The 27,295-nt window shown below is 53.1% G+C and overlaps 3 protein-coding genes across 11 annotated transcripts in view; 1 reads left to right on the top strand and 2 right to left on the bottom strand.

Annotated features, from left to right (window-relative positions):
- EIF5A (eukaryotic translation initiation factor 5A) overlaps window positions 1-14,485 on the bottom strand; it is a 22,829-nt gene extending 8,344 nt beyond the window's left edge. Inside the window, exons 1-5 of one of the 2 annotated variants that reach the window (XM_070563045.1) lie at window positions 13,910-14,485; window positions 12,165-13,568; window positions 8,684-8,773; window positions 5,969-6,098; window positions 68-136 (exon numbers count right to left, since the gene is read on the bottom strand). The gene's annotated coding sequence lies outside the window, so the exon portion shown is untranslated. Of the gene's footprint in view, window positions 1-67; window positions 137-5,968; window positions 6,099-8,683; window positions 8,774-12,164; window positions 13,569-13,909 lie in introns of those variants that run through there. The other variant, XM_070563046.1, reaches the window with a different exon arrangement.
- On the top strand, window positions 14,215-20,335 carry YBX2 (Y-box binding protein 2). 6 transcript variants are annotated; one of them, XM_070563034.1, is made up of 9 exons: window positions 14,215-14,491; window positions 15,177-15,240; window positions 16,654-16,687; window positions 17,556-17,645; window positions 18,234-18,518; window positions 18,702-18,805; window positions 19,139-19,316; window positions 19,756-19,840; window positions 19,946-20,335. In XM_070563034.1, the coding sequence occupies exons 1-8, from the start codon at window positions 14,215-14,217 to the stop codon at window positions 19,804-19,806; spliced, it is 1,083 nt and encodes a 360-aa protein (XP_070419135.1). In that variant the 3' UTR covers window positions 19,807-19,840; window positions 19,946-20,335. The 6 variants fall into 6 exon arrangements, with proteins under 6 accessions (XP_070419135.1, XP_070419134.1, XP_070419139.1 ...); XM_070563033.1 differs by having other exon boundaries at window positions 19,118-19,316; XM_070563038.1 differs by lacking the exon at window positions 19,756-19,840 and having other exon boundaries at window positions 20,109-20,335.
- On the bottom strand, window positions 14,758-27,295 carry SLC2A4 (solute carrier family 2 member 4). Of its 3 annotated transcripts, none has more exons than XM_070563030.1 (11): window positions 26,379-26,660; window positions 24,945-25,061; window positions 24,658-24,830; window positions 24,444-24,568; window positions 24,217-24,332; window positions 23,953-24,115; window positions 23,683-23,870; window positions 23,410-23,514; window positions 23,159-23,260; window positions 22,422-22,625; window positions 14,758-15,068 (listed from the first exon to the last, which is right to left on the bottom strand). In XM_070563030.1, exons 1-11 carry the CDS (start codon window positions 26,409-26,411, stop codon window positions 14,859-14,861), a joined length of 1,536 nt encoding a protein of 511 aa, XP_070419131.1. In that variant the 5' UTR covers window positions 26,412-26,660; the 3' UTR covers window positions 14,758-14,858. The 3 variants fall into 3 exon arrangements, with proteins under 3 accessions (XP_070419131.1, XP_008528619.1, XP_070419133.1); XM_008530397.2 differs by lacking the exon at window positions 14,758-15,068 and adding an exon at window positions 20,775-21,897 and having other exon boundaries at window positions 26,379-27,295; XM_070563032.1 differs by lacking the exon at window positions 14,758-15,068 and adding an exon at window positions 22,157-22,340.

Here is a 27,295-nt window from a genome sequence, read left to right as displayed (position 1 = left end):
AGGTATACGTGACTCAAGCTAACCAGACTCACAATAGATTGATGAAGAAATGGCAATATCAACTTACTTATAAATGAATTGAAATAGCCAAGGGCAATAGAACATCTTTGTTGGGTGGTCCATCTGTCCATTCTTTCTGTAAGAAAATAAGTGGAAAGATAAAATCCAGTCAAGGATCCTTGAAATCAAGGCAAGGGAATTAGCTACACTTCCTTCATGACAAGTACCATACAGCTCTAAGAACATAATGTGTTTGTCTTCAGTGTATAAAAGGCCTGTCTGTTTTCCCTTCAAAAAGAATCCTGGAATAGTAATAACCCTGGATCGGGACTCACTTGAAAATTATTGGAGAATCTCTCTGCTTTTTTTTTCTGATTTACATACCAAGCATTCCCCTTCAGTTCACATAGAAGTTTCTTTTTTTTTTCTTTTTAGTGAGGGAGATTGGCCTTGAGCTAACATCTGTTGTCAATTTTCCTCTTTTTCCTTGAGGAAGATTGTCACTGAGCTAACATCTGTGCCAATCTTCTTCTATTTTGTATGTGAGATGCCACCACAGCATGGCCTGATGAGCAGTGTGTAGGTCCGTGCCTGGGATCTGAACCCACAAACCTGGAGCTGCCAAAGCGGAGCGCACTAGCTTAACCACGACACCACCAGGCCAGCCTGGCAAGTTTCTTTCTTGAGAACTGATTCAAATACAATTGCTCAGATTAAATCTTGTTTTAATGACATTCACATTCCTTTCCCACCTTCTTGTGGTTACACTCACTCATAAAATTAGAATTCAGATATTCTTGAAAAACTCTCCAGCTACCCTTCTATAGATTTTCAATGGCTTTGGATGATACCCTGACAATTAATCTCAATTATTATTTCCTCATTTCTTTTTCAAAGGGTAACAGTTTAGGGGCAGCCATATTCAACTGAGAAAGAAGTTTGTCAAATGACTCTATATCTTTTCTGGTAGACTTTTTAAACCTTCTATTTTGAAATAACTTTAGATTTACAGAGAGTTGCAACAATAGTACAAAGGGTACTTTAAGGAACGCCAATGAAAAGTTTTGAATGGGAATCAATGGTGTAGTGGAGGCTGGTTGCACTACAGCCTTATAAGAACCAATTGTGTACATCTCTTACCAACTCCATGTTCAATAATGTCTTATTGGTAACTTGAAATTGGCCACGATGGAAGTATTTACACCATGGAAATTGGCAGAAGCTGCAAATCAGGGCCCCCTCTCCAGAGCCAGTTGTTAAACCTTTAGCAGCACACCACTGATAGAGACCACTAATAGGAAAGATGGTTCTGATGCATATAAAGTAAGGTTAGATCAGGATAGTCCAACAATAGTGTGAGAGAGGGGTTGAAGGAGTGAGAAACCGGAGGTTAGAAAACTATCATGTGGTTCAGATAGCAAACAATGGGGGTTTGGACTAAGGGTTCCTGAGGAAAGCAGAATTTTAATAACTGGACCTTGAAAAATGGGTGGAATTTGGGGAAAAAGGTAGAAATAAGAGTAAAGAGCATTCCAAACAATGGGACCAGTGAGAGCAAAGGTGTGGAGGAAGAAGTGCAGAGTGAAAAGAGGAGCCATGCCAGTGGTTGGGGTGGAGGGCAGAGATTGCAAATGAAAGGTAGAGGAGGAAGGGAGGCCTGGACCAGATCGTGGAGTCTCGAGTCTGTGCGAAGGAGCAGGGTCTTTCTTCAGTAGGTAACAGAGAGGCAATGCCAGTCACTGATGTGGCTGGGTTCTAGGAAGCTCATTCCAGCCATGGGTGACACAGGATCAAAATGCATAGGTGGAACACAGGGGATTTTCAGGGCTGTGAAACTATCCTGTATGATACCACAATGGGGCATACACGTCTTTATAAACTTGTCCAAACCCGTAGAATATACAACACCAAGAGTGAACCCTAATGTAAACAATGAACTCTGAGTGATAATGATGTGTTACTATAGGTCCATCAGTCATAACAAATGTAGCACTCTGGTGGGGGATGCTGTGCGTGGGGGATGCTGTGCATGGGGGTGAGGGAGAGGTATATGGGAACTCTCTAAATTTTCTTTTTTTTAAAGACTGGCACCTGAGCTAACAACTGTTGCAAATATTTTTTTTTTTATTCTTCCCCCCAAAGCCCCCCCAGTACATAGTTGTTGTTTCTAGTTGTGAATGCCTCTGGTTGTGCTATGTGGGATGCCGCCTCAGTGTGGCCTGATGAACAGTGCCACGTTCGTGCCCAGGATCTGAACCGGTGAAACCCGGAGCCGCCCAAGCGGAGTGCGCGAACTCAAGCAGTCGGCCACAGGGCCGACCCCCCACTCAATTTTGTTGTGAACCTAAAACTGCTTAAAAAAAACAAAGCTGTTATATTTGGGAAGAAACAAATGGAGCTGAACTAGAAGCAAGAGACCAGTAAAGAGCCTTTGACGGTAGCCCAAGTGAGCAAGAATGAAGGTTTGGATCAAGGCAGTGGTGATGAGGCAGGGAGGAAAAGACAAGCACCAGAGACATTTTGGAGATTTAATTGATGAAACTTGGTGATTAATTGAATGAGGAAGATGAAGTCAAAGGGTAGGTCAAAGGTGCCTTCAGTTTGTGTGGCTGGCGGACATGTATTAACCAAGTCACTCCTGAAGATAAATGCAGTAATACAGGAATTAGGCAATCCTCTTAAGGTTCTGGGATTCTGAGATTCTTGTGGAGTCTGCTCAGAGTTGGATGGGCTGTGCACACTAGTCTCACGGCAGAGCTGGGCTTGGGAAGGTAGGTAAGACTGGAGTTGAGGACAAACCAGTTGTTGTCTGCGCCACTTGTCCCTTACCTGGAAGAGACAGGGTTCCATTTGTATCAAGAGGAATGATTTTACATAATTAAAAAGATTCTGTCAAATTTTCTTTGTTATAAAAATATGATTCCAGTGTAGAAAAAGTTTTGGAAAATGTAGAGAATAATAAGAAAAAAATTAGCCATAAACCCAACACCCAGAGACAACTATTAATGTTTTACCATATTTTCCTCCAACTTTTTTTCTATGCCTTTTTAAAAATGCATCCAAGGGGCCGGACCCATGGCCCAGTGGTTAAGCTCGCACACTCTGCTTCGGCGGCCCAGGGTTTCACCGGTTGGGATCCTGCGTGCAGACATGGCACAGCTCATCATCGGTGTCCCACGTGCCACAACTAGAAGGATCCACAACTAAAAAAAAGTATACAACTATGTACTGGGGGGACTTGGGGGAGAAAAAGCAGGAAAAAAAATGCATCCGAGATCACAGTGAACAGATTCTATGTTGCATATGAAGGTAAATTAAGTCAGCTGATGGAAGGAATTTCCAGATATAAGTACAAGGAAAACAGGCAGGGGTTAAGGTCAGGGTGGGGGGCTTCTCTGTGGTACAAATATTGCACAGTGAGAATTTATCATTATCAGGGGGCCTGGGCAGGGACTAGTCTCCCTTCCACCATCATGGGCTTGCATAAAAGTCATACACACCAAATGAACTTTGAGGGAGGGCAAATAGGTAACCCTTTGGTGGTCATGGCGGTGGGTTCTTGGACTTGCTCTCCCAGCACCCAGCTGCTGGGATGATAGCAGAAACCTTGACTGCCTTCACTCACTCATCCACTCATTAAGTTAATACTTACTGAGTCCATGAAGCACGAGATACTTGGGATGCAAGAGTGGCGGGCTTAGCAGTATGGTCCCTGCCATACTGGGATCAGGGGAGCTTATCAGATAATAAAAAAATATATAACGTTGGTCTGTGTGCTCAGGCCAGCACCTGGCTACCGCCAGTCAGTGATGGGTTCATGAATGGCACTTGGTATGAGAGCAAGAGGAGCACCCTGAGCAGATGCCTGAGGGATGCTTGACCTTGAGTGATTTTGACCTTGCTTCTTTGAAAGCTAAGAAAAAGAGGGTGGAGGTGGAGTAGGAGACCACAGTGCTTCTGGGCCTGGTGGAAAAGCCCTACCCCAGAGTTCTCCCCACGCATTATTGCCAGAGGCCTTGCTGAACCTGGCTAGAGAGAGAAGTCAGAAAGTTTCTTAGAGGGGCCGGCCCCATGACTGAGTGGTTAAGTTTGCACGCTCCACTTCAGCAGCCCAGGGTTTCGCTGGTTCGGATCCTGGGCGCGGACATGGCACTGCTCATCAGGCCATGCCGAGGCAGCGTCCCACATAGCACAACCAGAGGCACTCACAACTAGAATCCTCAACTATGTACTGGGGGGCTTTGGGGAGAAGAAGAAAAAAAAGAAGATTGGCAACAGGTGTTAGCTCATCTTTTTTAATTAAAAAAAAAAGAAACGAAAGTGTCTTAGAAACAAGAACAAGTGAGTAGGGAATAGGGCTGGGGACAGAACATAGACCCAGCTCATAGAGGAAGGGAGCTCAATGAGCCAATCACAAATGGCTATAGAGTGTTCATCATGATCATTCATTCATTCACTCTCCAGGTGTTGACAGATCCCTTGCTCTGTGCCAGGCCCTGCAGCCAGTGGCGGGAATTAAGAGGTAGTCAGGCAACTACAGAGGAGAGTGATGCGGCACACTGCAAGGAATTTGGAGGCTGAGTGAGCACCAAGACAGGGCCAAACCCAGCCTAGAAGCCTGGCAGGTCTTTTGGCAGGAGAGACACCACAGCAGGGGAACCTGAAGAAGGACTGGCCCTCAACAGGGTAAGGGAGGGCCTGGGAGTTCTGTGAGTGAGGCATAAAGAAACATTAGCTGGGTGTCAATCCTTCTTGGCTTGTCTAGGCCAATAAAAAGAATACCTCAAGGGCCAGCCTGGTGGTGTAGTGGTTAAGTTTGCATGCTCCACTTTGGTGGCCTGGGGTTCACAGGTTCGGATCCCAGGCACAGACCTACACACCACTCATCAAGCCATGCTGTGGTGGCATCCCACATACAAAATAGAGGAAGATTGGCACAGACGTTTGCTCAGAGACAATCGACCTCAAGCAAAGAGGAGGATTGGCCATAGATGTTAGCTCAGGGCCAATCTTCCTCAAGCAAAAAGGGGAGGATTGGCAATAGATGTTAGCTCAGGGCCAATCTTCCTCACCAAAAAAAAAATAATAATAATAAAATAAAATTCTTCAACAAATCAACAGAAAAAAATTTTTAAAAAAATAATACCTCAAGATGTAAGAGAGGAGGTGAGGTGCAGATGACATCTGTGTTAAGACCAGAAAGATCCAAAGGGCAGGTTGGGGCCTCAACTCTGACAGGGATACCCTTGCTGCATCTTCGGTCCCGGGCCTGTGCGCCTGGCTACAGTCACAACCCTAATCCCATTCCTGTCTCCTCCTGGCCAACTCTTGCGTGCCTGTCAGAACTGGGATTTGGCTCCGCCTCCCGCCGATGCCGCCCTGGACACTCCCAGGCTGACTTGGTTGGCATCTTCTCTGCCTCACCACCTCTGTGCTCACCCCTACCTAGCACTTGTCTTACAGACAATGCATAAGTCTACACCACCAGACCATGAGCTCAGTGAGAACAGGGTCTTTGCATCCCCAGCACCCACCACAGAGCGTGGTCTGTGGCTGGCTCTGAATGTTTATAGAATAAACGAATGGGGAAGGGGGACAATCCGAGCAGGAGAAACTGCCCAATGCTCGGAGGGAATCAGGAAGGAAGAGTGTTGTAAGCCAGTGAGACGCGAGTTTGAAGTTAGAGATTAAAGAATACTCTCTGGGCACACTTCAGGTCACCTTGTCCTGACTGCCCAGGGAACAGGCCTGAGACCTGCGTGCGCTTCTCTCTCCTGTGCTCACCTCCTCAGGATACTTGGTCCAACTTAGAATATCAGACTTTTCTGGCCATTGGCACCCCCAATTTCTGTGAAGGAAAAGGGGGCTGGACAGCTCAGAGGTGAGTGAGAATCACTAAATGCTTGTCTCTACAAAGTGGAAACAGCCTTAAAGGTGGAGCTTAGACACGACAGAGCATTCCTCTCACCTGAGACCTGTGTGGAGAGGAGGGCGTCTCCCCTCCTGCCACCCCTGAAGGGAGAAGGAGTCCTCCAAGTCAGCCCGGTACTTCCTCTGGGCAGTCCATCTCAGGCGCTACCTTGGCTCCCCAGACTGAGCTGTAATGTGAGAGTTTGATCTGAGAGACTGCAAAGACCTGCCTGTCCAGAAAAACATCCCTCCACCCTCACTGCCCTCTGGAGCCTGCCAGGGAAGCCTGCATCCCCACCAATGACGTCCAGTCTTCTGAGATGACTCAGTTCAACCAAGAACAACCCAGTAAAGGGCTTTATATAATCATTCAGGGGCCACTCATTCAGAACAAGGTTCCACCTGGATTCGAGGCCTGACAGAATTAGGCTCCAACCAGCTACCCCTGCTGTCCCTCCGAAGAGCCCCCACAGGCCTCCTGTGCCTCCCAGACACGGTCGTGCTGTTCCTGCCCTGGGCCACGCACTGTTTGTTTCACTTTGGCCCAATCACTTAGCCTCTCTGGGACATTTCCTCATCTATGAGAATAGAGATCAACACTTATTTCGCAGAGAGCTCACCCAACCCTTGGGCTAGAAATCCCATCTGTGCTCAGGACTCCAAACGCGTGAGTCTAGCCTGGACTTTCTCCTGAGCTGCAGATGCTTCCCTCCAACTGCCGGCTTGAGCTCTCTTCTGGGATGTTTCAAACAAGCTCCAACCAAGCTCCCGACTATGTTCCTCCTCCAGCGTTTCTCATCATCATCCACCCAAGCTGGCTCAAGCTAAAAACCTGGGTTCCTTGATTCCTTTTCCCTCACCCTCACATCCAGTCCACCACCAAGTCCTGCAGACACTATTTCCAAAACAGACTTCAAACTTGTCCCCTTCTCTCCATCCTCACCACCCCCACACTAATCCATGCCCCCATCACCTCTGCCTCCCTCCAGTTTATTTTCCACAGAGCAGCCAAGTGATATTTTAAAAACATAAATCAGGGGCTGGCCAAGTGGCATAGTGATTAAGGTTGCATGTTCCGCATCAGTGGCCCCGGGTTTGCAGGTTCAGATCCTGGGCTCATCAAGTCATGCTCATCAAGCCATGCTGTGGCAGCGTCCCACATACAAAATGGAGCAATGTTGCCACAGATGTTAGCTCAGGGCCAATCTTCCTCAGGGAAAAACCAAAAAGAAAAACAACCATAAATCAAGTAAGGGAAGTTGTGCATGTATGGGGATAGGGGTTTATGAGAAATCTCCGTATCTTTTGCTCAATTGTGCTGTGAACTTAAAACTGCTTTTAAAAATAAAATTTATTTAAAAAAATAAATCAGGCCATATGACTCACTGCCCTTTTTAAAACTCTTCAAAGACCTCCCATCACTCTTGGAATAAATCTGGTCCTGCCTCCCTCACCCTCCTCCTCGTTCACTAAACTTTTTCCTCCAATAGGCTCAAGTCTTTTCTGCCTCAGAGCCTTTGCACTAGCTGTTTCACGTCCCTCCTCCCTTCATTCGGCTGTCTTCTTCTCATCCGTCAGGTCAGAGCATAAACAGTGACACACCTCCTGGCAGTGTTTTCCTGACAGCCCAATTCCAGAATAACCGCCTACATCCTCTTGTTCTGGATCACATCAATCTGAGCATTTCCTCAGGGGTCTGATTATAACTGTAATTATCATGTGTATCATATTTCACTGCCTCCTTTGCTAGACATGAGTTACATAAGGGCAGGGATCTTGCATGTCTTGTTCACAACTCTATCCCCAGCACCTTTTATGGTAGCTGGCACACACAGTACATGCTCAATAAATGCTTGTTGAAGAAATAAATATGCACATTTTCTTCTAAACTACCTGAAATATTTCTAGAAGACTCACAGAGTTGCTAACAAGCACTGCGATTATCATTACAGTTAGTGGTGCCTCTGTCTTCCTCACTACATGGTCAGAGGAAGGTTCTCAATAAATGCCTGGAATTCAAATAAGGAATCCCTGAGAACAAGATTTAGTATCACAGAAGTGGAGATATAAAGAGATGGTTGTGTAGCAGTGCCGTCTACTAGAACTTTCTGGGATGAAGAAATGTTCCATATCTGTGGTAATACAGTATCCACCAGCCGTATGTGGCTCCTGAGCTTTTGAAATGTGGCTGGTGAGACTGAGGAACTGGATTTGTTGTTTCATTTAATTTCAATTAAACTTAAATAGCCACATGTACCTAGTGGCTACTGAGTTGGACAATTCAGACCAGCGTCAAAAAGACTAGTGAGGGCGGAGGGTTGGGGCCTGGATGGGTAGGGACTCAGTGGCCATGGCGAGACAGAAGGCTGGATCTTGGGGCTTTAGAGCTAATCTAAGAGGTTTGAACTTTACCTATGAATCTTCAATGGGAAGCTGCTGAAGAGTTTTAAGCAGAATAGACTATTTCATTCATTCATTCACAAATTTGCCTAATTATTTTATTTTATTTTTAACCTCTTCTCCCATTTCTATCCCTTTCCTTCTACAGGCAATTATGCCAAAGTCTATCTTTTCATTTTTGTATATTCTGATGGGATGTGATTTGTTGTTTGTGGGAATGTGTCTTTTTAAATAAGTGAGATTGCTGTAAATCTCATTGTGTTCCTTCCCTTTTTCTCTAAGCACCGTGTTATTAAGATCCATCCACGTTGCCGTAAGTACACTGAACCTGTTGCTTCTAACTGCTGCATGATATGCCATGGTGCATACCTACCACATTTCCTCCGTCACGCTCCCAGTGATGGAGGCCCTGGCTGCCTCTAACTTCCCACCTTCACATTCTCATGCATTTCTCCTTATAGACCTGAAAAAGAATCTCTGTGGGTCACGTGCCCAGAAGATGAATTGCTGGGTCATAGGGAGTGTATATGTTTAACATGCCTAAGTATTGCCAGAAAAAAAGGCATTTGAGAGAGGTGTTTCTGGCTGCCTTCATTCACTCAGCCAAATATTTACTGGTCACTTACTAGATGCCAGGTACAGTTTTAGATGCTGAGAATACAGCAGCAAGCAAGACAGATGAGAGTCTAAGCTCACAAATGATAAACAAGAAAATAGGAACAAACTATTATAACAAATAAACAAAATAGGTACTAGTAAATACTGCAGTGAAAATAAAGCAGGATGGTAGAACAGAATGACCGGGAGGCTATTTTGCTTGTGAGGTACTTTGTGAAAAATAGATTGGGCGGGGGCAGTTCTGGAGACGAGGAAACCAAGTAGGCAGGAGGCCATTGCAGTGATGCAGGTGAGAGACGCTGACAGTGTGAACCAGGTAGGGGCAGTGGGGTGCATATCTCCACATCCGGATATGGTGGAGCCCTTTACCAAGAGAGCGGACCCTGGAAATTTCCAGTTGGCGGTTGGCTATCGCGGGTCTGGAGCTCACGTGGTCTGGGCTGGAGGCATAGACTGGGGATTCATCTGTGTTTGGGTTTATTGGTTTCCTAGGGCTGCCGTAGGAAAGTACCACAAACTTGGTGCTTAAAACAACAGAAATTTCTTCTCATGGCTCTGTAGGATAGAAGTCTGAAATCAAGATGTTGGCAGGGCTCTCCTCTCTCCAAAGCCTTGAAAAGAGGCTCATTCCCACCTCTTCCGGCTTCAGGCAGCCCCCGCTCTTCAGTCTCTGCCTCTCTCATCGCATGGCATTCTCCCCATGCATCTGTCTTTAAGGACACCAGTCCTATTGGACTCATCTGACCAATGGTGACCTCATCTAAACTCGATCACACCTGCAAAGACCCTATTTCCAAATAAAGTCACATTCACAGGTACCAGAGGTTAGGACTTGAATGTATATTTTTAGGGGACACAATTCTACCCATGATGGGTCTTATCTGAAGCAGGGGGACTGGATGAGCTCTCCACAGGAGAAGTGGTAGTGTCGAAAGAACACGAAGAGCCGGGGTCTCCGACCTCTAGGAAGGGGCAAGTAAAAGACTGAGGAGCCCCTGAAGAAGCTGCATCTGTCAGAGAGACAGAGGTGGAGGGCAAAAGACGGATCCATTGAACTAGGTAACATGGCAGATGCCAGAGTCTTTCCTGAATATCAGGCCAAGGGGAGAAGCCGAATCTGGGTAATGCAGACAGTCTTTCAAGAAGTTTAATTTGGGAGGAAAAGTCTGACATATGGAAAGAACTAGAGGGGAATTGGGGCTAAGGGATTGTTGAAGAAGATGGAAAAGTGTAGTCCCAGCGCAGCAGAAGGAGGCTGGCGACTTAGACGATGGGCTCTGCACTTAGGCTGATCAGCATTTGAATCCCAGTTTGGCTTGCTCCGCAGCTGCATGACTTTAGGCTGGTTGCTTAACTTCACTATACCTCAGTTTCCTCACCTGCAAAACGGGGGTAATTATAATAGTATCCACTTCCCAGGGCTGTTGGAAGGACTAAATGACTGAAGGCATCGAAAGTGTTCAGCACAGCGTGCGGCACATAGTAATTGCTCGATAAATACTAACCCTTACTGCTATTAGGTCAAAAAGAAACAAGATAAGGAAGAGGTTTCAAGAAGGAGGTGGCAAGTAATATCAGATATAGCAGGTAGGACAAGGAGGTAGAAGGTGGAGAGAAGGTCAAGGACTTGGCAGAGAGCCAGGAGAAGCTGGAAAGAGGGAAGGACAAAGTAACTGCAGCTGAAGAGTAAGTGAGAGAAGACAAGATGGAGGCTGTAGGTGGGGAACACTCTGTGGCACAGGCGTTAGAAGAGAGAAGAAGTGAACTCTGATTTAGGCTGCAACGAGACAGTTGGAGGGGAAAGTTCTGAGAGTAGTTGGTACTAGGGGACAGAGGTGACACCATCTGTTAAATCTTTCAAAGATTATCTCAATTTGATACCACAGCTCTTCCCTTTGCTGTGCTAAGCCTGAGCGTCCAGGGAAAACTGGTCTACAAACAAGGGACGGGCACTAAAGAATGATTGTTTGTAAGTGGTGACATAACTCAGCGAGGAGGGGGTGGAAGGGTCAAAAAAAGAGGAGCTCAGACATGGGCTTGTCAAGTTTCGGAAGCCTGAGGAGCAAGTGGCTAGAGAGGGCCTGGCTCGGAGTCTGCTGGATGGTGGGAAGGACTCAGGCCTGAGACACGCTTAAGAGCCAGCAATAGCAGGTGGTCACCCAAACCTGGAGCACGGGTAAAATGACTGCCAGAAGGCAGGTGGCAGGAGAAGACAGTCCAGGAAAGATTGAGGTTGGTGGAGGAGAACAAGCCACAAAAGGAGAGGTATGAGGGCATGGCAGAAGATCGGGCCGTGGAAGGTGTGGCAGGAACATTTCTCCAGATGGAGTCAAAAGAGAACCCAAAACCAACCACATTTAGGAAGGGATTGAAGAGCCAGCCTTGATGGCCTAGCCATTAAAGTTCGGCACACTCCACTTCAGCAGCCCGGGTTCGTTCTGGGAGCAGAACCACACCACTTGTCTGTCAGCAGCCATGCTGTGGTGGTGGCTCACAGAGAAGAACCAGAAGAACTTACAAGTATACACAACTATGTACTGAGACTTTGGGGTGGGGGGAGGAAGCAAAAAGGAGGAAGATTCACAACAGATGTTAGCTTAGGGCAAATCTTCCCCTGCAAAAGAAAAAAAAAGGAAGGGATTGTGGACCCCATCTCAGTGGAACGATGAGGCAGAAACCAGATTTGGATTGGTGGTGTGAAAAAGATGAAGTAGAGACAGTAAAGACTGCTCTCTGGAAGTCTGGTGTTCAATTACTGGAGATGTATAGGACAATAGCTATGGAGGCAAGGGCTCTGTTTTTACTTTTGTAAACAGTGAACAAGGTAAGCAAGACAACTTCAGGTGGGCAGGAGCAAATGGGAAGAGAGTGACAAAAAGGAGAAAGCCTTTTCACTAGACTGCCTGGAGCCCTTGTTAACTACGGCACTTAGAAATATTTAAATAACCAGAAAATTACCGGCACAAACCCTTCACCTGAATAGGGAAATTAATTGCATCTCTCTGTGGCATCTGCGAGTTCTTATCCATGGGGATAGAGAGCAAGTAACTGTTGCATGTGTGTTTCTCGGCTCCGTGTCGTTGGCCGGGAGTACCTTTCCCTGCAGCGCCCCCACCCCTGGTCTCCTGACACATTTTTAATCTTACTACAAACAGGGCTCCCCTTCCTAAGAGATTCCCCTCAGCTCACCATCAGACCTTATTGTTAACCAGTCCACACCTGAACTCCCTCTGTACCTTCCATGAGATTCTTCTGTGGCCGGGGTCACTGAGAGGATTCTTGCTTGCTTTCCTCCAGCCTTGGTCTTGTGCTGCTCGCATTCCTTGAGTTCAGGGCTGGGCACAGGTAAATTGGTCCTAAGGGAGGGTAGTACTGTCTGTGTCCTTCACGGCTTCGCCTTGTGATTTAGTTGTTTTTTCATCTTTTCTCTTTTTCAGTCCACTGTGTCGGATACCCAGGGAAACAGAATCCTCAACTCCGAAAGAGCAAGGAGGGGTGGGGCGGGCGGGGTAGCTGGTGGAAGGACCGCGAGCAAACCGGTGCCGGCGGCCTCCGAGAGTGGCCGGCAGAGGGCGCGCCGGGACCTGGATTGGCGGCGGCCGCAGTTGGGGAGCCGACGCAGGGCCTGGCCGGGACACCAGGACTCGGGAAGCGCACGTGGGGCAGAGCAGCGCGTGAAGGCACGAGTGCTGCCCCGGAGCGCGCTGTCCCGGCTAAAAATACGCGCTGCCTAGCGCCGGCCGCGTCCTCCCTGGGTCGGGGAGGCGCCTCTCGGAAGGAGCGACTTCTGGAGCCTCATTACTTTGGAAGGGAGATTGCTGCTCCAGGGCCGGACCTTCCGGGTTCCCGCGAAATCTGGCGCAAGCCTCGCACCGGACCACAGTCTTCTCATCTGTGGAATGGGGACCATTCATTTATTCAAGAAATATTGAGCGCCCATGTTGCGCCAGGCACTGCTCCAGGTGTCAGGCACAACTACCAGGCTCTTATTGCTGTGGAGTTCACGGTCTAGCGTTGTCCAGGGGACGGGGCGGGAGGAGGAATAGAATAAAGAAGCAAATGAACAGGATACGTCCATATTTTCAAAAATGCCATGAGAAAAATAAAAGATGATGTGATACTGAGGAGTGATATGTAAGCTGGTACTAGAAGAATTCACCCTGAGAGACACGGAGGACACGTTCGAGGCAGTGGAAACTGCCTGGGGGAAGGCCTTGAGTCCGCAGAGCCTAGCCAGTTGGAGAAATGAAAGGCGGCGGAGGGCAGTGGCCAGGGAGAGGGCAGAAAGCCGGAGAGGGAGGCCCCCGCCAGGCCGAGCCCACGGTGGACCCTGAAATTAATCCACCGTGGTAGACATCAGAACAGCGGTGGTCTCGGGGAGGCTGGGATTGCCTGGAAGGGGCTCCAGAGAAATTTCTCGGGCGAGGGAAAAATACCCTGATTAGGATGTTGACTACATGGATGGACACATTTATCAAAACTCAGCAAAGAGTGGTGCATATTGCTATATGTAGTTCAGCTCAAAAACAAAAGTGAGAGGCCCAGCTTGTGAGAGCAACCGTGAGCTGGGAAAGTCGTTCTGCCGCGCCTTCCAGCTTGCTCCGCAGACGCACACCGCAGCCCCGGGCGTGCGGTGCATCCTGCAGGGAGAGGGATGGCGGGGTACTGGGAAGGAGGCGTCCACACCCGGCAGTACGGGTAAGGGCGGTCCCGAGGGTGGAGGTGAGTGCTGCGCTCACAGCCAGAACCTAGGCTGCCGGCTCCAGCCCCCGCCTCTGTCGTCAGGGGCAACCTTGGCGATGCGCCCGCCGCCCCGCCCTTCGCGCAGACGCCAGGTGGCGGTTGGGGCGCAACTAGCCCGTTTGATTTCCCGCGGCCGGTGGAAAGGGGCGGAGGGGGGAGGGGAAAGGGCCCGCCGGCCAATGGGCTGGGTTGGGAATGGTCACGTGACAGCCTCGGGGCGGGGCCCAGGTGTACTTACGGGGCTCCGGGCGGGGGCCTCGGCCGCGGCGCGAAGTCCGGGAGGCGGGGCCGGCGTGCGGGTCGGGGGGCTGCTCCGCTAGGATTGGCCTGTGGCCCGGAGGCGGGGCCTGCGCGCGCCGCGGCTGCGGGCTGCGATTGGCCTCGGCTCAGGGCCCGCTGCCGGCGTGCGGGCGAGGCTCGGGGCGCGAGGACCGAGCGGGGCGGCGGGTTCGCGAGCCGGGGGGAGGGGCCGGGGCGGTGGCGGAGGCGGCGGCGGCGGCGGAGGAGGAGGTGGCGGCGGGGGCCGGTACTGGACCCGGCGGGATGAGCGAGGCGGAGGCGGCAGCGGTGGCTACAGCGGCCCCCGCGGCGACGGTGCCCGCGACGGCGGCAGGGGTGGTAGCGGTGGTGGTACCGGTGCCCGCCGGGGAGCCACAGAAAGCAGGCGGCGGGGCGGGCAGCGGCGGGGTCGGAGCAGCCTCGGGCCCTGCTGCTGGGACGCCCTCGGCGCCGGGCCCCCGCACCCCTGGCAACCCGGCGACGGCGGCCTTGGGGACCCCCGCACCCCCCGCCCGGAGTCAGGCGGACAAGCCGGTGCTGGGTGAGGGGGGGGCGCGTGCCAGGGCGGCTCTTAAGGGTCGGCGGGCTGGGGGAGGGGCAACGTGGAGCCCGATGGGGTCGGAAAGCTGAGCGGGCCTGGCCTGGAGGCTCAAAGGTCTGGCTGGGCTGGGGGCAGCCGACCAAAGTGAGTTCCCCTTGTGGGAAATCCTGCCTTGCCTTCCTGGGCTGGAGGGCGTGGTCGACAGGTTCAGCTAGGGCCTTGGGGTGGAGGATAAAACCTCAGGGTCTGGCCACGCCCCCGGGGCGGTTGACTTGGCCTAGCTGACTCAGGTTAGTACTGGGCAAATATCTCAGCCCAGGAAGCAGGTGCACTGGGGACCCTTACATTGGGAGGGCTGGAAAAGCCCTCAGTTGTGACCTGAGGGCGGGACTTCGTGGACCAGGTGAGTACCCGGTTGTAGGTGAGGGGCCTGGATTTGTAGCATATGAGGAACTTGCCTTAGAGTTGGAAGGATTTTGAAAGCCTGAGCGCCGCTGCGTGGGGGCTTCTGTTTGATGGATCTGGGATGAGAATGCCTTGAAACTGCTAGGTGAAACCTGGTTGGCTTGCAGTTAAGCTTAATAGATAATAGGGAGGTAGGTTAGATTTTGGAGTGTCTCAAAACTGAGTCCAACTCCATCTCTTCCCCCCATCTTACTGTCCCCACTGCATCTCTGCCTGGCAGCAATCCAAGTCCTGGGCACTGTCAAATGGTTCAACGTCCGGAATGGTTACGGATTCATCAACAGGTATCCGAGGAACTCAGGGAGGGGGTGGAACGGGTGTCTTCCAAACTGGCTTGTGGGACTGGACACCTTCCCAGCCTCATCTCTATCCTGCCAAGGCACATGGTTGCAATGTCCAGCTGACGCTGATTGAAAGTCTTTAACCACAGCACAAATGTGGGCAAGATGAAACCTCCTCTACATTCTTCAAGGGCAGCAGAGGGTTAATGATCTAGGAAGTTGGCAAAGCTGGCTCTGATCCTCCCAGCTTGTCTGTCTCATCTTTTGGTTTAGTTTGCCCCCCTTTGGGGCAGAATGTCCCTGCTCTCTGTGCCTCAGGGCTCCAGGCTGGACTCCTCATTTCCTGTTTCAGGCAGTACACATAGCACTCTCATAACTCATCTCCCTTAGAGAGCTGTTGGCTCATTTGAATACCCCACCTGATGGGACTGAGGCTGGTGGGGGTGGGGGAGGAAGGGGCCAGCCCAGCCAGAGCTCCTGCTTTCTTGGTTCAGCAGCCCCACGCCCTCTCAGCACTGAGCGGGGCCTCAGTGGTAGATCTGAGCAGAGCCAGGTCTCCCCCAGTGGGCCCTTCCCCAGCTTGGGCACCCTGCCCAGCCCAGCCCTCCTGGGAGGCCCCAATTGCCTCTAAGCAGGCTGACCTTTGTGCAGATCCAAGTGTTTCAAAGCTAGAACATTTGTTCTAGGGAAGGGTCCCTCTCTAATTCTGGAAACTGAAGATCCCTGGGAGGTTCTAAAGGAAAACCTCTTCACTGCCCTCCTTGGGGTGCGAGGATAAACTGGGGTGATAGGCAGACGACTTATAGAGAATGAACCAATATCTTTTCTCTCATCCTTGATCCCTTGGTGTGTTGAGAGGGAGGCTGACCCTGGGCTTCACCGCCAGGCTGAGCATGAGAATAAAGTTTTGTGGCTGTTTGGAGCAAGTTCTTGACACATTGTCCCCTTAAACTTGTTCTGCACCTCTACCCCTGTCCCCACTTTCTCCCTCCTTGACTGTAGAAGGAAGGAGACAGAGCGGAATTTTCCAGCCATGATGGGGGTTGGGGAAGTGGGGCGGTTGGCTAGGAACACCTACACCCAGCACTACCAGGTTCTAAGGTGCCCCTGGGGTAGAAGGTGGAGTGCTGAGCAGGTAAAGAGCTGACCCAGCTCCTTCAAGGTGCCTTTGCCTTCCCCCTCCGCCCTTCTCATGAAGCCCAAGTTTTTCACTGAGGTTTTAGGTACATTCTCTTTGTACCAGCTTCCAGGGGCCCTGCTGGCTCTTGTCTTGCTCCCTGGGCCCTGTCTGCCCCCAAGCAGCCATGGAAGGCTGGAGAGAGTGGGCCCACTATCTTAGGAATGGGCAGCTAGGGAGGCTTCAGTGGAGGTGAGCGCCTCACCACATACCCCCTAACGACCCATCCTGTTCTGCAGGAATGACACCAAAGAGGACGTCTTTGTTCACCAGGTAAGACTAGGTTGGCATTCTGAGGGCAGGAACCCGCCCTTTCTTTGATGGCCTTTGCCATAATCCTTCACAGCACAGATCATCTTTTTCCAGCTTTTCTCTCACAACAGCATGCCCACCGGGAAGTAGTTCTGCTCCCCATCTGCTTCAGGTGCCTGTATTAACTGCCATTGGCCCCACTTGTGTTGGGTTGTCTCTGTAAGAAATGTACTTGTTGCCCTCCAGGCACAGCACGCTCACTACCTACTGGGACCTGTTAACACTACAGGAATGAATCATAGGCAGTGTTCAGAGGGAAAGGACACAGGCTAGAAGTACTTGGGTGCAGTGGTTCTCCAAGTGTGGTCCCTGCACCAGCAGCATCACCTGACATCCAAATTCTCAGGCCCCACCTCAGACCTCCTGAATCAGTCAGACTTGGGGGAGGGGCCCAGCAGTCTGTTAACAAGCCCTCCAGGTGATGCTGATGCTCACCACAGTTTGAGAACCACCGCTTTGGTGGAAAGAGCGCTCAGTGGGACTGAGGTAAGCAGCACAGTCCATTTTGCCCGCTTTGCAACTTTAGACTTTCTCTGCTTTTGGTTTTGCGTTTGAGTTCATGTTTCTTGCCTCCCTTTTTGAAATCCCCAAGGGGTAAGGGGAGGAGGGAGTGTATCCTGGGGACAGTGGTAACTGCACAATCAGTCCTGAGGCCCCTAGCTTATGGCTTTTCCCCTACTAAACTCTGACTACCTTCTTGCTCCGCCCTCCAGCCCCAGCCCACAAGTGAAATGATGAAAAGGATGAAATTGGGTGGTGGACCCAGCAGGGGAGAGAGAGGCTCCCGGCTTGCTGTCCTCACCTTTCTCATGGCCTTTCCCCTAACCAGACAGCTATTAAAAGAAACAACCCCAGGAAGTTTCTGCGCAGCGTTGGAGATGGGGAGACTGTGGAGTTTGATGTCGTGGAAGGAGAGAAGGTTTGGGGGCTGCTCTGGGATATAGAGTCGACCAAGCTTGTGGGAGGATAGCCTGGAGGGCATCTCAGGCTTTGGGCTTCAGGCTTTGGAGGCCAGCTCTTCCTCTGGCTGGTTAGCCCAGGCTGTGGGAGCAGGAACGTGTTCCCACGAAGTTGTCATTAACACTCTAGCTGCTCTAAGGGATGTCCTAAAGAACATGTCCCTGTCATCAGTCAGTAATAGCTGGGTTTGGTTGTAGTTCACCAAGCACTCCCATGTTTGCCCTCCACACAGGGCCCTGTCCCCAGGTCTCAGAGGCAGCCCTCTGCAGCAAGATGGACGGTTGCTGCCAGACCTCTTCTCCATCCCCAACTCCAGTCTTAAACTCCAAAGGGTCCAGTAGCAGCTAGTCCAAAGGACAAGTTGTACTTGTCCAAACACATGTCATTGGCCCCCTGGGGAGGGTGTAAAGAAGGAGAAGTTAGAGACTAGAGAAAGCCGGAGAGGGGAGTTTAGCTGGAAGAAGGGGAGGACTAATTCAAGCAAGTGTTGGAATGCTGTGCATTTGTCGTTGGAGCAAGTTGTGTTTCCTCCCCACCTTCTTCCCAGGGTGCAGAAGCTGCTAATGTAACTGGGCCTGGGGGGGTGCCAGTGAAAGGCAGCCGCTATGCCCCCAATCGACGTCGGTTCCGCCGATTCATTCCCCGGCCTCGCCCAGCTGCCCCGCCACCCATGGTGGCAGAGGCTCCATCAGGCGGGACAGAACCAGGCAGCGAAGGGGAGCGAGCTGAAGACTCTGGGCAGCGGCCCAGACGACGGCGCCCACCACCCTTCTTCTACCGAAGGCGCTTTGTGCGAGGCCCTCGGCCCCCCAACCAGCAGCAGCCTATGGAGGTGAGGGGAACTGGGAACGAGGGAAGCAGCTACCCAAGTCCTGGGAAGGGAGTGGGAGTTGGTGAGGATAGAGACACAGAGTCCCCAGAGGAAGCGGAACTGAGGCCTGGGAAGAGCTGTGGAGACCTGCGTCCTGGGCACCTGGTGTCCCACCTGCTCACCGAGGCCTTTGTATGTCCCCAGGGCACTGATGGGGTAGAACCCAAAGAGACAGCCCCATTGGAGGGGGACCAGCAGCAGGGAGATGAGCGGGTCCCCCCACCTAGATTCCGGCCCAGGTACCGAAGGTAAGACTCCCTCTCCGGAGCTCTATCTTCCCCTTCACATCCAGTATTGGTCCCCAGGGGGAAGGGGACAGGAGGATGGGAGGGGGAAGAGCTAAGTTCTAAGAAGAGCCTGAAGCTAGTGGTGAGGAGGGCTGGGTAGCTGAGCAATTACTGTTGAGGTTCCCAGGGAGCAGCAGGCTCTAGGGGCTGCATGCCTGGCTCCTGGGGGTGGGGTCCGGGTGAGGATGGGGAAGCAGCTAGTCCTCCTCTGCTGGAGGAGTGCTGGGAGGGAGGGAGAGAGGTGGTCTGAACTGGGCTCCCTGCTCCCTTCAGGGTCCCCACTTCTCTCCCCAGGCCCTTCCGCCCCAGGCCACCCCAGCAGCCTACCACAGAAGGTGGGGATGGCGAGACCAAGCCCAGCCAAGGCCCCACTGATGGTTCCCGGCCTGAGCCTCAGCGCCCACGAAACCGCCCCTACTTCCAGCGGCGACGGCAGCAGCCCCCTGGACCCAGGCAGCCCACAGCCCCAGAGGTGAGACCTTGGATTGTCTACCCAGGGTGCAAGGGGATGAAAGAAAAAGCTGGGGCCGACTTCCCTTCTTCCCTTCCTTCCTTCTATACTCTTCTTTTCCCTTCTCACTCTATTCCTTTGCTCCCCTGCATCCTGGCCCTGCCCCCACCCCCATCCCACCTGCTTCTGTGCACCCTGACACCCAAGAGCCAGTACTGCTGGGCGCACTCCTGGCAGGCACCCCACCTACCAAGAAACCCTAGCAGAGGCAGTCGAGCCCGTGTCACCCCCTGCAGACTTCCCTCTCAGCTCCACTTGGAGCCACAGCACCAGCTTGTGGATGTGAGAACTGGGGAGGAGTGGGAAGGGGCAATGGGCATGGAAGAGACAAGGTGGGAGAAGGTTGAAGCTGGGGTTCTAAAGAACAGGAGAATCTCAGTAGAACAGTCCTGTTCTCTAGACCTCAGCCCCCATCAACAGTGGGGACCCCACCACCACCATACTGGAGTGATTCCAACTCAAAGGATACCCAGAGCTACCATCTGGTGAGTGGCTGCTCTTGGGGAGGCCCAGGGCAGGTAGCCATGAGGGCAGGGCACTGGGTCGTGATAAGCGGCTGTTGTGACTGTCCATTTCTTTTTCTCTCTCAGGTATCTGCCAGTTTTTCCAACTGACCCGTACCCTATCCAGGAACCCCTCGCCCCTTTCCCATAATTCATGACATCAAAACATCGGCTTTTCCCCCTTTTCCTTGAGACTCAGGAGGGCCAAAGCAACAGCCTTTTGCTTTTTTTTTTTCTCTCCCCTACCAAGGGTTGAAGGAAGGGATCCATCTTTATTGTTCAGAGGCACCACCTCCCTCCCCTAAATCAGGCTGAGAAGGAACCAGCCAGCTCTTACCTCCTCCTGGTTGTTTTTCTTTCCCACCCCAGTTTATTTTTTGTTTCCTCTCTACCCCTACCCCCGACCTCTGAAGCCATTTTATGAACTGTCATGTGCCACCTGAGCCTCCAGTAAAAACAAAAACAGGCTTTCCTGTCGTCTTGGTCTCTGCCTCTTTTCTGTTTGGATACTCGCTGATCGCTCCCTGTTGAAGGTGGGAGGAGGATGTGGGGCAGTGGGCAGGGCCTGCTCTGGAATCCGTGTGCCCCTGTTTCTAGCTGTGCAGCTCTGAGGGAGTGCCTTCACCCCGTGACGTTCACTTTCCCCATCTGTAAAATGGGGATTCCTCCCTTGTAGAATGAGTGTTTTGTAAAGTGCCAAGAGCAGTGTCTGGCACTTGGCAGCTACAACTTATGGAGCATTTACTACTGTTAATAAAAGCAATGACCAGAAGTATAACTGGAAGCACGAGTGACAGCATCCAGAGGATTCTGCAGCCTCGGGCTAAGGCAGGATAGAGAGGAGGCAGAGTGGGGAAGGGAAGTCACAGTCCCTGTCTCAGCCATCCTTGAGTGCCTCCACACGACAGGACGCGCGTCTCATACAGTGACTTTATATACGTATCTATATATATACATTTAGTACAACAGACCTTCAGTTTCTTCTCCCTTCTTTTTCAGACATATACAAAAATATCTGAAGGCTCCTCCAAGCCCAGGGTTTACAGGCAGCCTTTCAAATTCTTGTTTCCTTTAGCTGGTCAAAAGCCTGTGGGTGCAACACCCTTCTAGGATGAGAGAGGAGGAAAGAGCTGGGACCCCCACCTGGCAGCCTTGGGGAGCAGTGGGGGTAGGACCCAGAGCCCTAAGTCTAGAGGTGGGAGCCTGCTGTCCCTTCCTCTCGCCACATAAGGGCATGTGTTCCCTCTCGCCGTGGAAAGTGGAGCGAGAGAACTGAGCCTGCAGTGACAGAGGTGAGGTTAGACCTTGGGAGGGTGCATCCTTTGCCCTGGAGGGGTCAAAACAGACCACCCCTTCACCCAGAGTCTATGTGGCAAGAATTCAGAGAAAGTGCCAGAGAGTGGGAGGAGTCCAGGGTGGCAGGACACTCAGTTTCTCTTCTCCAGTCCTGCTCTTGGCTTCACTTGCCCCTCCACTAAACAGTCAGTCCTAACGCCTCCCCCCTCCAATCCCCCTTCTCTAGCAGGGGGATGAAAATATTCTGGAGCTGAGGCTGGAAGGGGTGGGGGTGGGCTATGGAGGACGGAGGGGACGAGAGGGGAGAATGGCCCACCCTGATGACCACTGCCTAACCACAACACATAAATAATCCAAGAGTCACACGAGGGGATTGAGGGGGTGCTCAGACCACCCTTCCCTCCAGCTTCCCAATTCCACCAGGCTGCAGGGTTTCCTCCACCCTGGAAGTAATGGGGAAGAGAGGGTTAAAGTGCTGCAGAGAAGGAGGGGGCTCTGAGGCGGGTAGAGAGCACCGGCTCTCCCACCCCTGCCTGCCCTCAGTCATTCTCATCTGGCCCTAAATACTCAAGTTCCGTGCTGGGCTTCACCTCCTGCTCTAAAAGAGAGGGTGTCCGGTGGAAAGCGGCTGAGATCTGGTCAAACGTCCGGCCTCGGGTTTCAGGCACTCTTAAGAAGGTGAAGATGAAGAAGCCAAGCAGGAGGACCGCAAATAGAAGGAAGACGTAGGGACCCATAGCATCCTGGGACAGGTGGAAAAAGAAGTGTTGACTGGGGGGAGCGAGGGATGGTCTCAGGCAAGTCAGGAACTAAAGACCCTCATAGGGAGCTGGGATACTGCAGAAAGCAAGTGGCTCCTTTGCAGGACAATGGAAATTACCAGGAATGAGAATTTAGTGAAAAAAGGATTCTCTGGACCCCAACTCTCCTATAGTTTCTCTCTCTTTACTATCCTGAGTTACTGAACTCAGGGTGGATTCCCAGACATTTGCAGTATTAATATGAAGTTTATAATTTTATTCCTAGCGTACATATGTTATGCCACTAGTTTGTTTTGAAGACACCTCTGTTGCTCTCCAGCTCCCTTCTTTCCTTTGATTCTGGTGGAGCAGGTGGTCTTCAGGGCCCTTGTGATCTACCAAAGTGATCCCCAGACCAGCAGTCTATGGGCCAGGGGAGTCCCTGACTGGAAAGCAAGCGGGCTAGCTGTGAGTTGCCCTCCTCTGGCTTACGGTGTGGGAGAATGGGACAGGGGCAGGAGACCTACCGCGACATACTGGAAGCCCATGCCAATGATGAAGTTGCACGTCCAGTTGGAGAAGCCAGCCACAGCCATGGCTGCCGGGCGGGGTCCCTGGCTGAAGAGCTCAGCCACGATGAACCAGGGGATGGGGCCAGGGCCAATCTCAAAGAATGCCACAAAGCCAAAGATGGCCACGATGGAGACATAGCTCATGGCTGGAACTCGCTCCTAGTGGGGGACCAGGCAGGAAGGGTGGGGAACTCAGGTCAGGTCTTTCTGGATCTTCCTTTGCCCTCCATCCAGAGAACTGAAATCTATTCCTCCTAGTAGCTCATGGTGGTGGGGGCGGGGGGGATTAGGGGGTCTGCCACCCTTGGTTAGAACAGGAGATTGAGCATTTCTGAACGCTGACATTCAGCTGACTGCCCTATGCCAATTCAGGGCAGAGGGGATGTCATGTCTCTCAGCTCTTATGATGGCTGATTCCCCCTTGGTTCTACAGCTGGGTCCTTAGGAATTGTTCCTGAGGTTTGAGAGTGGCTCTCCTTCTCGGCTGCCAGAATTGTGCTACAGCTTCCTCCCAGAGTGGGAGAAAATACAGCCTGGGTCCCTCAGGAGCATAGACCACAGTCCTGGCACACGGGCTGGCCCCAGGATGGAAGGCATGTATGTTGAGGAGGGGCTTTGGCTGTTCACAGAGCCTCTTGGGGCACTTCCCATGAGTTGGGCCTCCGGTCCCCTTCCATCTCCCTAGGCCTCACCAGCAGAAGCAGGGCCACAGTCATCAAGATGGCACAGCCACACATTCCCGCCAGGCCCAGGAGATGGAGTGTCCGGCGCCCAGCTCGTTCTACCAAAAACACCTGTGGGCAGAGAAATGGGCTTGGCAGGGGGCCTTCAGTGCACAGGAAGTAGAAGGGGTTGGGTGTGTGGGGGCCACCAAGAGTAGACCTCCAGGACACCCAGGGATGTGAAGCCAATGGTGGGGGCCCTTCCAGAGTCCAGCAGTTACCGAGACCAAGGTGAAGACTGTGTTGACCACACCAGCTCCTATGGTGGCATAGGCTGGCTGCCCTACTCCTGCCTTCTCGAAGATGCTGGTTGAATAATAGAAAACCTAGAGGTGGGGGAGAAGAAAAGGAGATGGCAGGGATGTCCCTTCCTCCCCTGCAGCCACACCAAGCTGGACTGACCCTGAGTTTTAATGGAGGGGGCTGGCTCCCTTCTCCCCTCCTCTTGGGCTGTTCCCTAACCCTTGCCCCTCCCAGAGGTGCCGCATACATACAGCGTTGATGCCCGATAGCTGCTGGCTGAGCTGCAGCACAACTGCAATGACTAGGGGCTGCCGGTGGACACGGCTGCCCAGGAGCTGGAGCAGGGACAGTGGCCGCTCACGCTCCAGCTTCCGCTTCTCTTCCTTTAGCTCAGCCAGCACTCCAGACACGTCAGCCCAGCCTGTCAGGCGCTTCAGACCTGAAGGTGAGGAGGGTCAGCCTGAGAGGGCAGGGAGGGGGCCTGGGAGGACAGGTGCTAGCAAGACAGGGTAGAAGCTCACTCTTTCTGGCGGGCCCCTCCAGGTTCCGGCTGATGTAGAGGTAGCGAGGGCTTTCTGGGCAGAAGGGCAGTAGGACCAACTGCAGAAGGGCAGGCAGCACTGTGATGCCCAGGAGCAGTGGCCATAGGGTGGCAGTGCCCAGCATAGACTCCAAGCCCAGCACCTGTGGGAGAAGGATGGGAAGGAGGGCAGGCCATTCAGCCCATTCCCCAGAGCCCCATCCCAAACCCCTGCCTAGCCCCACACGAGGCCAGGCCCAGTCACCTGGGCGATCAGAATGCCAATGACGATGGCCAGTTGGTTGAGTGTCCCCAAGGCACCCCGCAGGTGAGTGGGGGCGATCTCCCCCACATACATGGGCACCAGCCCTGACGTCAGCCCTGGACAAAGGGAAGAAGAGAAGGCTGAGGGCAGCTGCCCACTCCCACCCCCAAACCCAGGGATAGTGAAGGAGAGCAAGGCACTAGGCAGGCCATGGTGCCTGTGGGTACCTGAGTAGGCGCCAATGAGGAACCGTCCAAGAATGAGCATCTCATAGGAGGCAGCAGTGTCAGCCAGGCCCATGAGGCTGCCCCCCAGCACTGCCAGGGCATTGTTGACCAGCATTGCCCTTTTCCTGGCAGGCAAAGAGTGGAGACGTAAGAGTCAGGGCACCCGTGCTGTGACTACGTTCCTGTCTCCCACCCTTGTCCTTCAGCCCCATACCTTCCCAGCCACTGAGAGATGATGCCAATGAGGAAGGAGGAGATCATGCCGCCCACAGAAAAGATGGCCACGGAGAGAGCCCAGAGGGTGGTGAGGGTGCCTGGTGGGATGGAGCTGGGCCCCTCAGGCCCCTGCCTCCCCAGCCATGTCTCATTGTAGCTCTGTTCAATCACCTGGGGGCACAGCATAGGAGTGATTCGGTGGAGACCCTTCCCTCTCTGCTCACCCCTGACATCCCCTGCCTCCTTGTTTGGGCACCCCTACTCTGCCAGCTGCAGAGGCCTCACCTTCTGTGGGGCATTGATGACCCCAATGTTGTAGCCAAACTGCAGGGAGCCAAGCACAGCAGAAAATACTGCGAGGACCAGGGTCCCAGTTACTCGCTGCTGAGGCGGTTCCCCATCCTGGGCAGGCAGAAGCAGAGAGGAGGCACATCACACTGAATAGTGGTTCCTTGCCTTCTTCCAGGGGCCCAGGCCGAGCCGGAGCCTTAAGATGCTGGGTTCCATCCAACATGCTGGGTGAGGGAAACTGGGCCATATTAGGAATCGCCAGAAGAGCTCAGTGTAAACAGGAGCAGGAAGAACCAGACAGTAACCAGGGCATGGGGGAGAAACTGGATGTTTGAGATCAGCAGGCAGAGAAATGTTTGGGACCTAGGACTCACAATTCCTCTGTGACCTTGGGACAGGCTTGGCCTTAAGAGCCCTGAGTTCAGATTTGTGTGACTTTGGGCAAGTCCCGTCCCCACTCTGAACCTAGGCTTCCTCTAGCTTAGGGGACACAGGGCTAATGTCGCCTGCTTTGCCTACCTGTCAGAGAAAGTGTGAAAATCAAAATTAAGTGTTAACAGTATCCCCGACAGCGCTGGTTTCATAAACTGACCCAAGCCTTATCATCATCAGCCTCTGTCCTCTTCCCTCCCCTCCGGGGGTTCTCTCAGCGGCTCCTGGAAGCCCCCAACAAGCTCAAGAAGGGCAATTCCAAAAAGGACATCGCGGTCATTCCTTCCAGCCTATGGCCCTTGGGGTGGCCTTCTCTGTCTCCGCCCTGGGCCTCCCCTCCCCCTCTAAGCTCCAATGAAAGGCAGGGGGCCATGCCCGACTTTTGCCTGGGAGAATCACGCTCAGGGGATGGGGGCGGGAAGGTGGTGTGAGGGGCGGTGGCGGTGGTGGCCTCTGGCGGCACAGATTGTCTCCAAGCGGAAACCTGAGCTCGGGGAAGGGGGGCTGACACTACCCCCGGTCCCTCCACCAACCATGGGGCCAAGGGAAAGTTCAGCGTCTGGGAGGACAGCCAGGAGTGGGGGTGGGGACCCACGGAGATCCTCCGGTCCTCGAAAAACTACCCGCGAGCCGGGACAGACGGACAGCTCCTGGAGGGCAAGACCTGTCTGGACCTGCTTTCTCAAGCTGGATCGAGGGCAGGGTGTTCCCAATCCCGGCGCAACGCGCCACACACTAGAGAATGGCCCGAACCCCAGACTCGCAGAATCCACTTGCGGCTTGTGGCCCTGGACGGTACCCCAAACCCACCCTGCCTCTTGGAGGGACTGGAATCCGACTGTCACGGGTTGGCCAGCCCGGGTCTAAACAGCCAGGTTTCCATCCTCACCCCCTGCGCCTGCGCAGGGACCGCCCCCTAGTTGACCCCAATCGCGACCCCAGCCCCAAAAAAGCCGGACCCATGTCCCCGTCCCGCCCTCGCATGCTGAACCCTACTTCTGAGCCGATCTGTTGAAAACCTGACGGCATCTCGTCTTAGGAGCTGGAGGCGCAGGAGCTGCAGTAGATGAGAGCGAGGCGACAGGGGGTCTGCGGTTCCGGCCTGACGGGCAGAGGACGCGGGGACGACTGGGGTCCTGGAGTGATGTGTGGAGGGCGGGCCTGGCGGGATCCACAGCCACAAGCCAAGGAGCCGGAGAGCAGCTCCGGGAGATCTGGCCCAGCCGGGCCGGGGGAAAAGACCCGAGGCGCCCCCGCAGCCCCCCGGCCACGCCCTTCACAACACTCATTGGCCAGGAGCCCGCACACCCCAGAAGGCCACGCCTCCTCCCCGAGCCCTGGGTTTGGAGTTTGGCAGAGTCTTCGCGTCTGCCAGTGAGGCCACGCCCCCTCAGCGTGCCGGCGGGACACACCCCTCAGGTTCCCGCCAGCAGCCGGCTGGGAAGGTTTGGGAAAAGGGTCCCGGGAGCTCAGACGGCCCCGCCCCTCCTCGTGTGAAGACTCCGCCCACCAGCCAAAGTTCTGGGCTGAAGAAGCGACTTAAAAGTGCTGCTCCTGGGCTCGGGACGGCGAGGTCTGAGAGGAGGGGATGGGCCAGGTATACTTGGAGGCCTGAGACCCGGCGCGCGCGGCGGCGCGCGGGGTGGGTGAGGAGCAATGGCCTGAAGTAACCCAGAGCGGTTATTTTTAGCTCACACGTCGGGAGACGTCAAATGTCAGGTCCCGGGTGTCCTGGCTTGTCCCGGGCAGGGGAGGGCAGGGAGATGGAGCCTTAAAGGGTCCGCGACACGCTTTCTACGCGGGGGTGGCCTTGGGGGACAGGAAATTCCGTTCCTAGTGGGTCGGGTGTCTGGGCTTGGTGGTCCTCTTTCCATGCATCCCAGCTCCCGGCCCTGTCCATTTGGCCCTTCCCC

This window comes from Equus przewalskii, chromosome 10, assembly GCF_037783145.1.
Source record: "Equus przewalskii isolate Varuska chromosome 10, EquPr2, whole genome shotgun sequence".
NCBI classification, from domain to species: Eukaryota; Metazoa; Chordata; class Mammalia; order Perissodactyla; family Equidae; genus Equus; species Equus przewalskii.
This window is presented reverse-complemented; position numbering and strand designations above follow the sequence as displayed.

Excerpts from the sequence above, each read along its gene's own strand:
- YBX2 (XM_070563033.1), top strand. The coding sequence starts at position 14,215 with ATGAGCGAGGCGGAGGCGGCAGCGGTGGCTACAGCGGCCCCCGCGGCG. Across the intron at positions 14,492-15,176 it reads GGCGGACAAGCCGGTGCTGG|CAATCCAAGTCCTGGGCACT; the intron begins GTGAGGGGGGGG and ends TCTGCCTGGCAG. Across the intron at positions 16,688-17,555 it reads AGGACGTCTTTGTTCACCAG|ACAGCTATTAAAAGAAACAA; the intron begins GTAAGACTAGGT and ends TCCCCTAACCAG.
- SLC2A4 (XM_070563030.1), bottom strand. The coding sequence starts at position 26,411 with ATGCCGTCAGGTTTTCAACAGATCGGCTCAGAA. Across the intron at positions 24,831-24,944 it reads TCATCAATGCCCCACAGAAG|GTGATTGAACAGAGCTACAA; the intron begins GTGAGGCCTCTG and ends CTGTGCCCCCAG. Across the intron at positions 23,515-23,682 it reads AGCTATCGGGCATCAACGCT|GTTTTCTATTATTCAACCAG; the intron begins GTATGTATGCGG and ends CCCCACCTCTAG.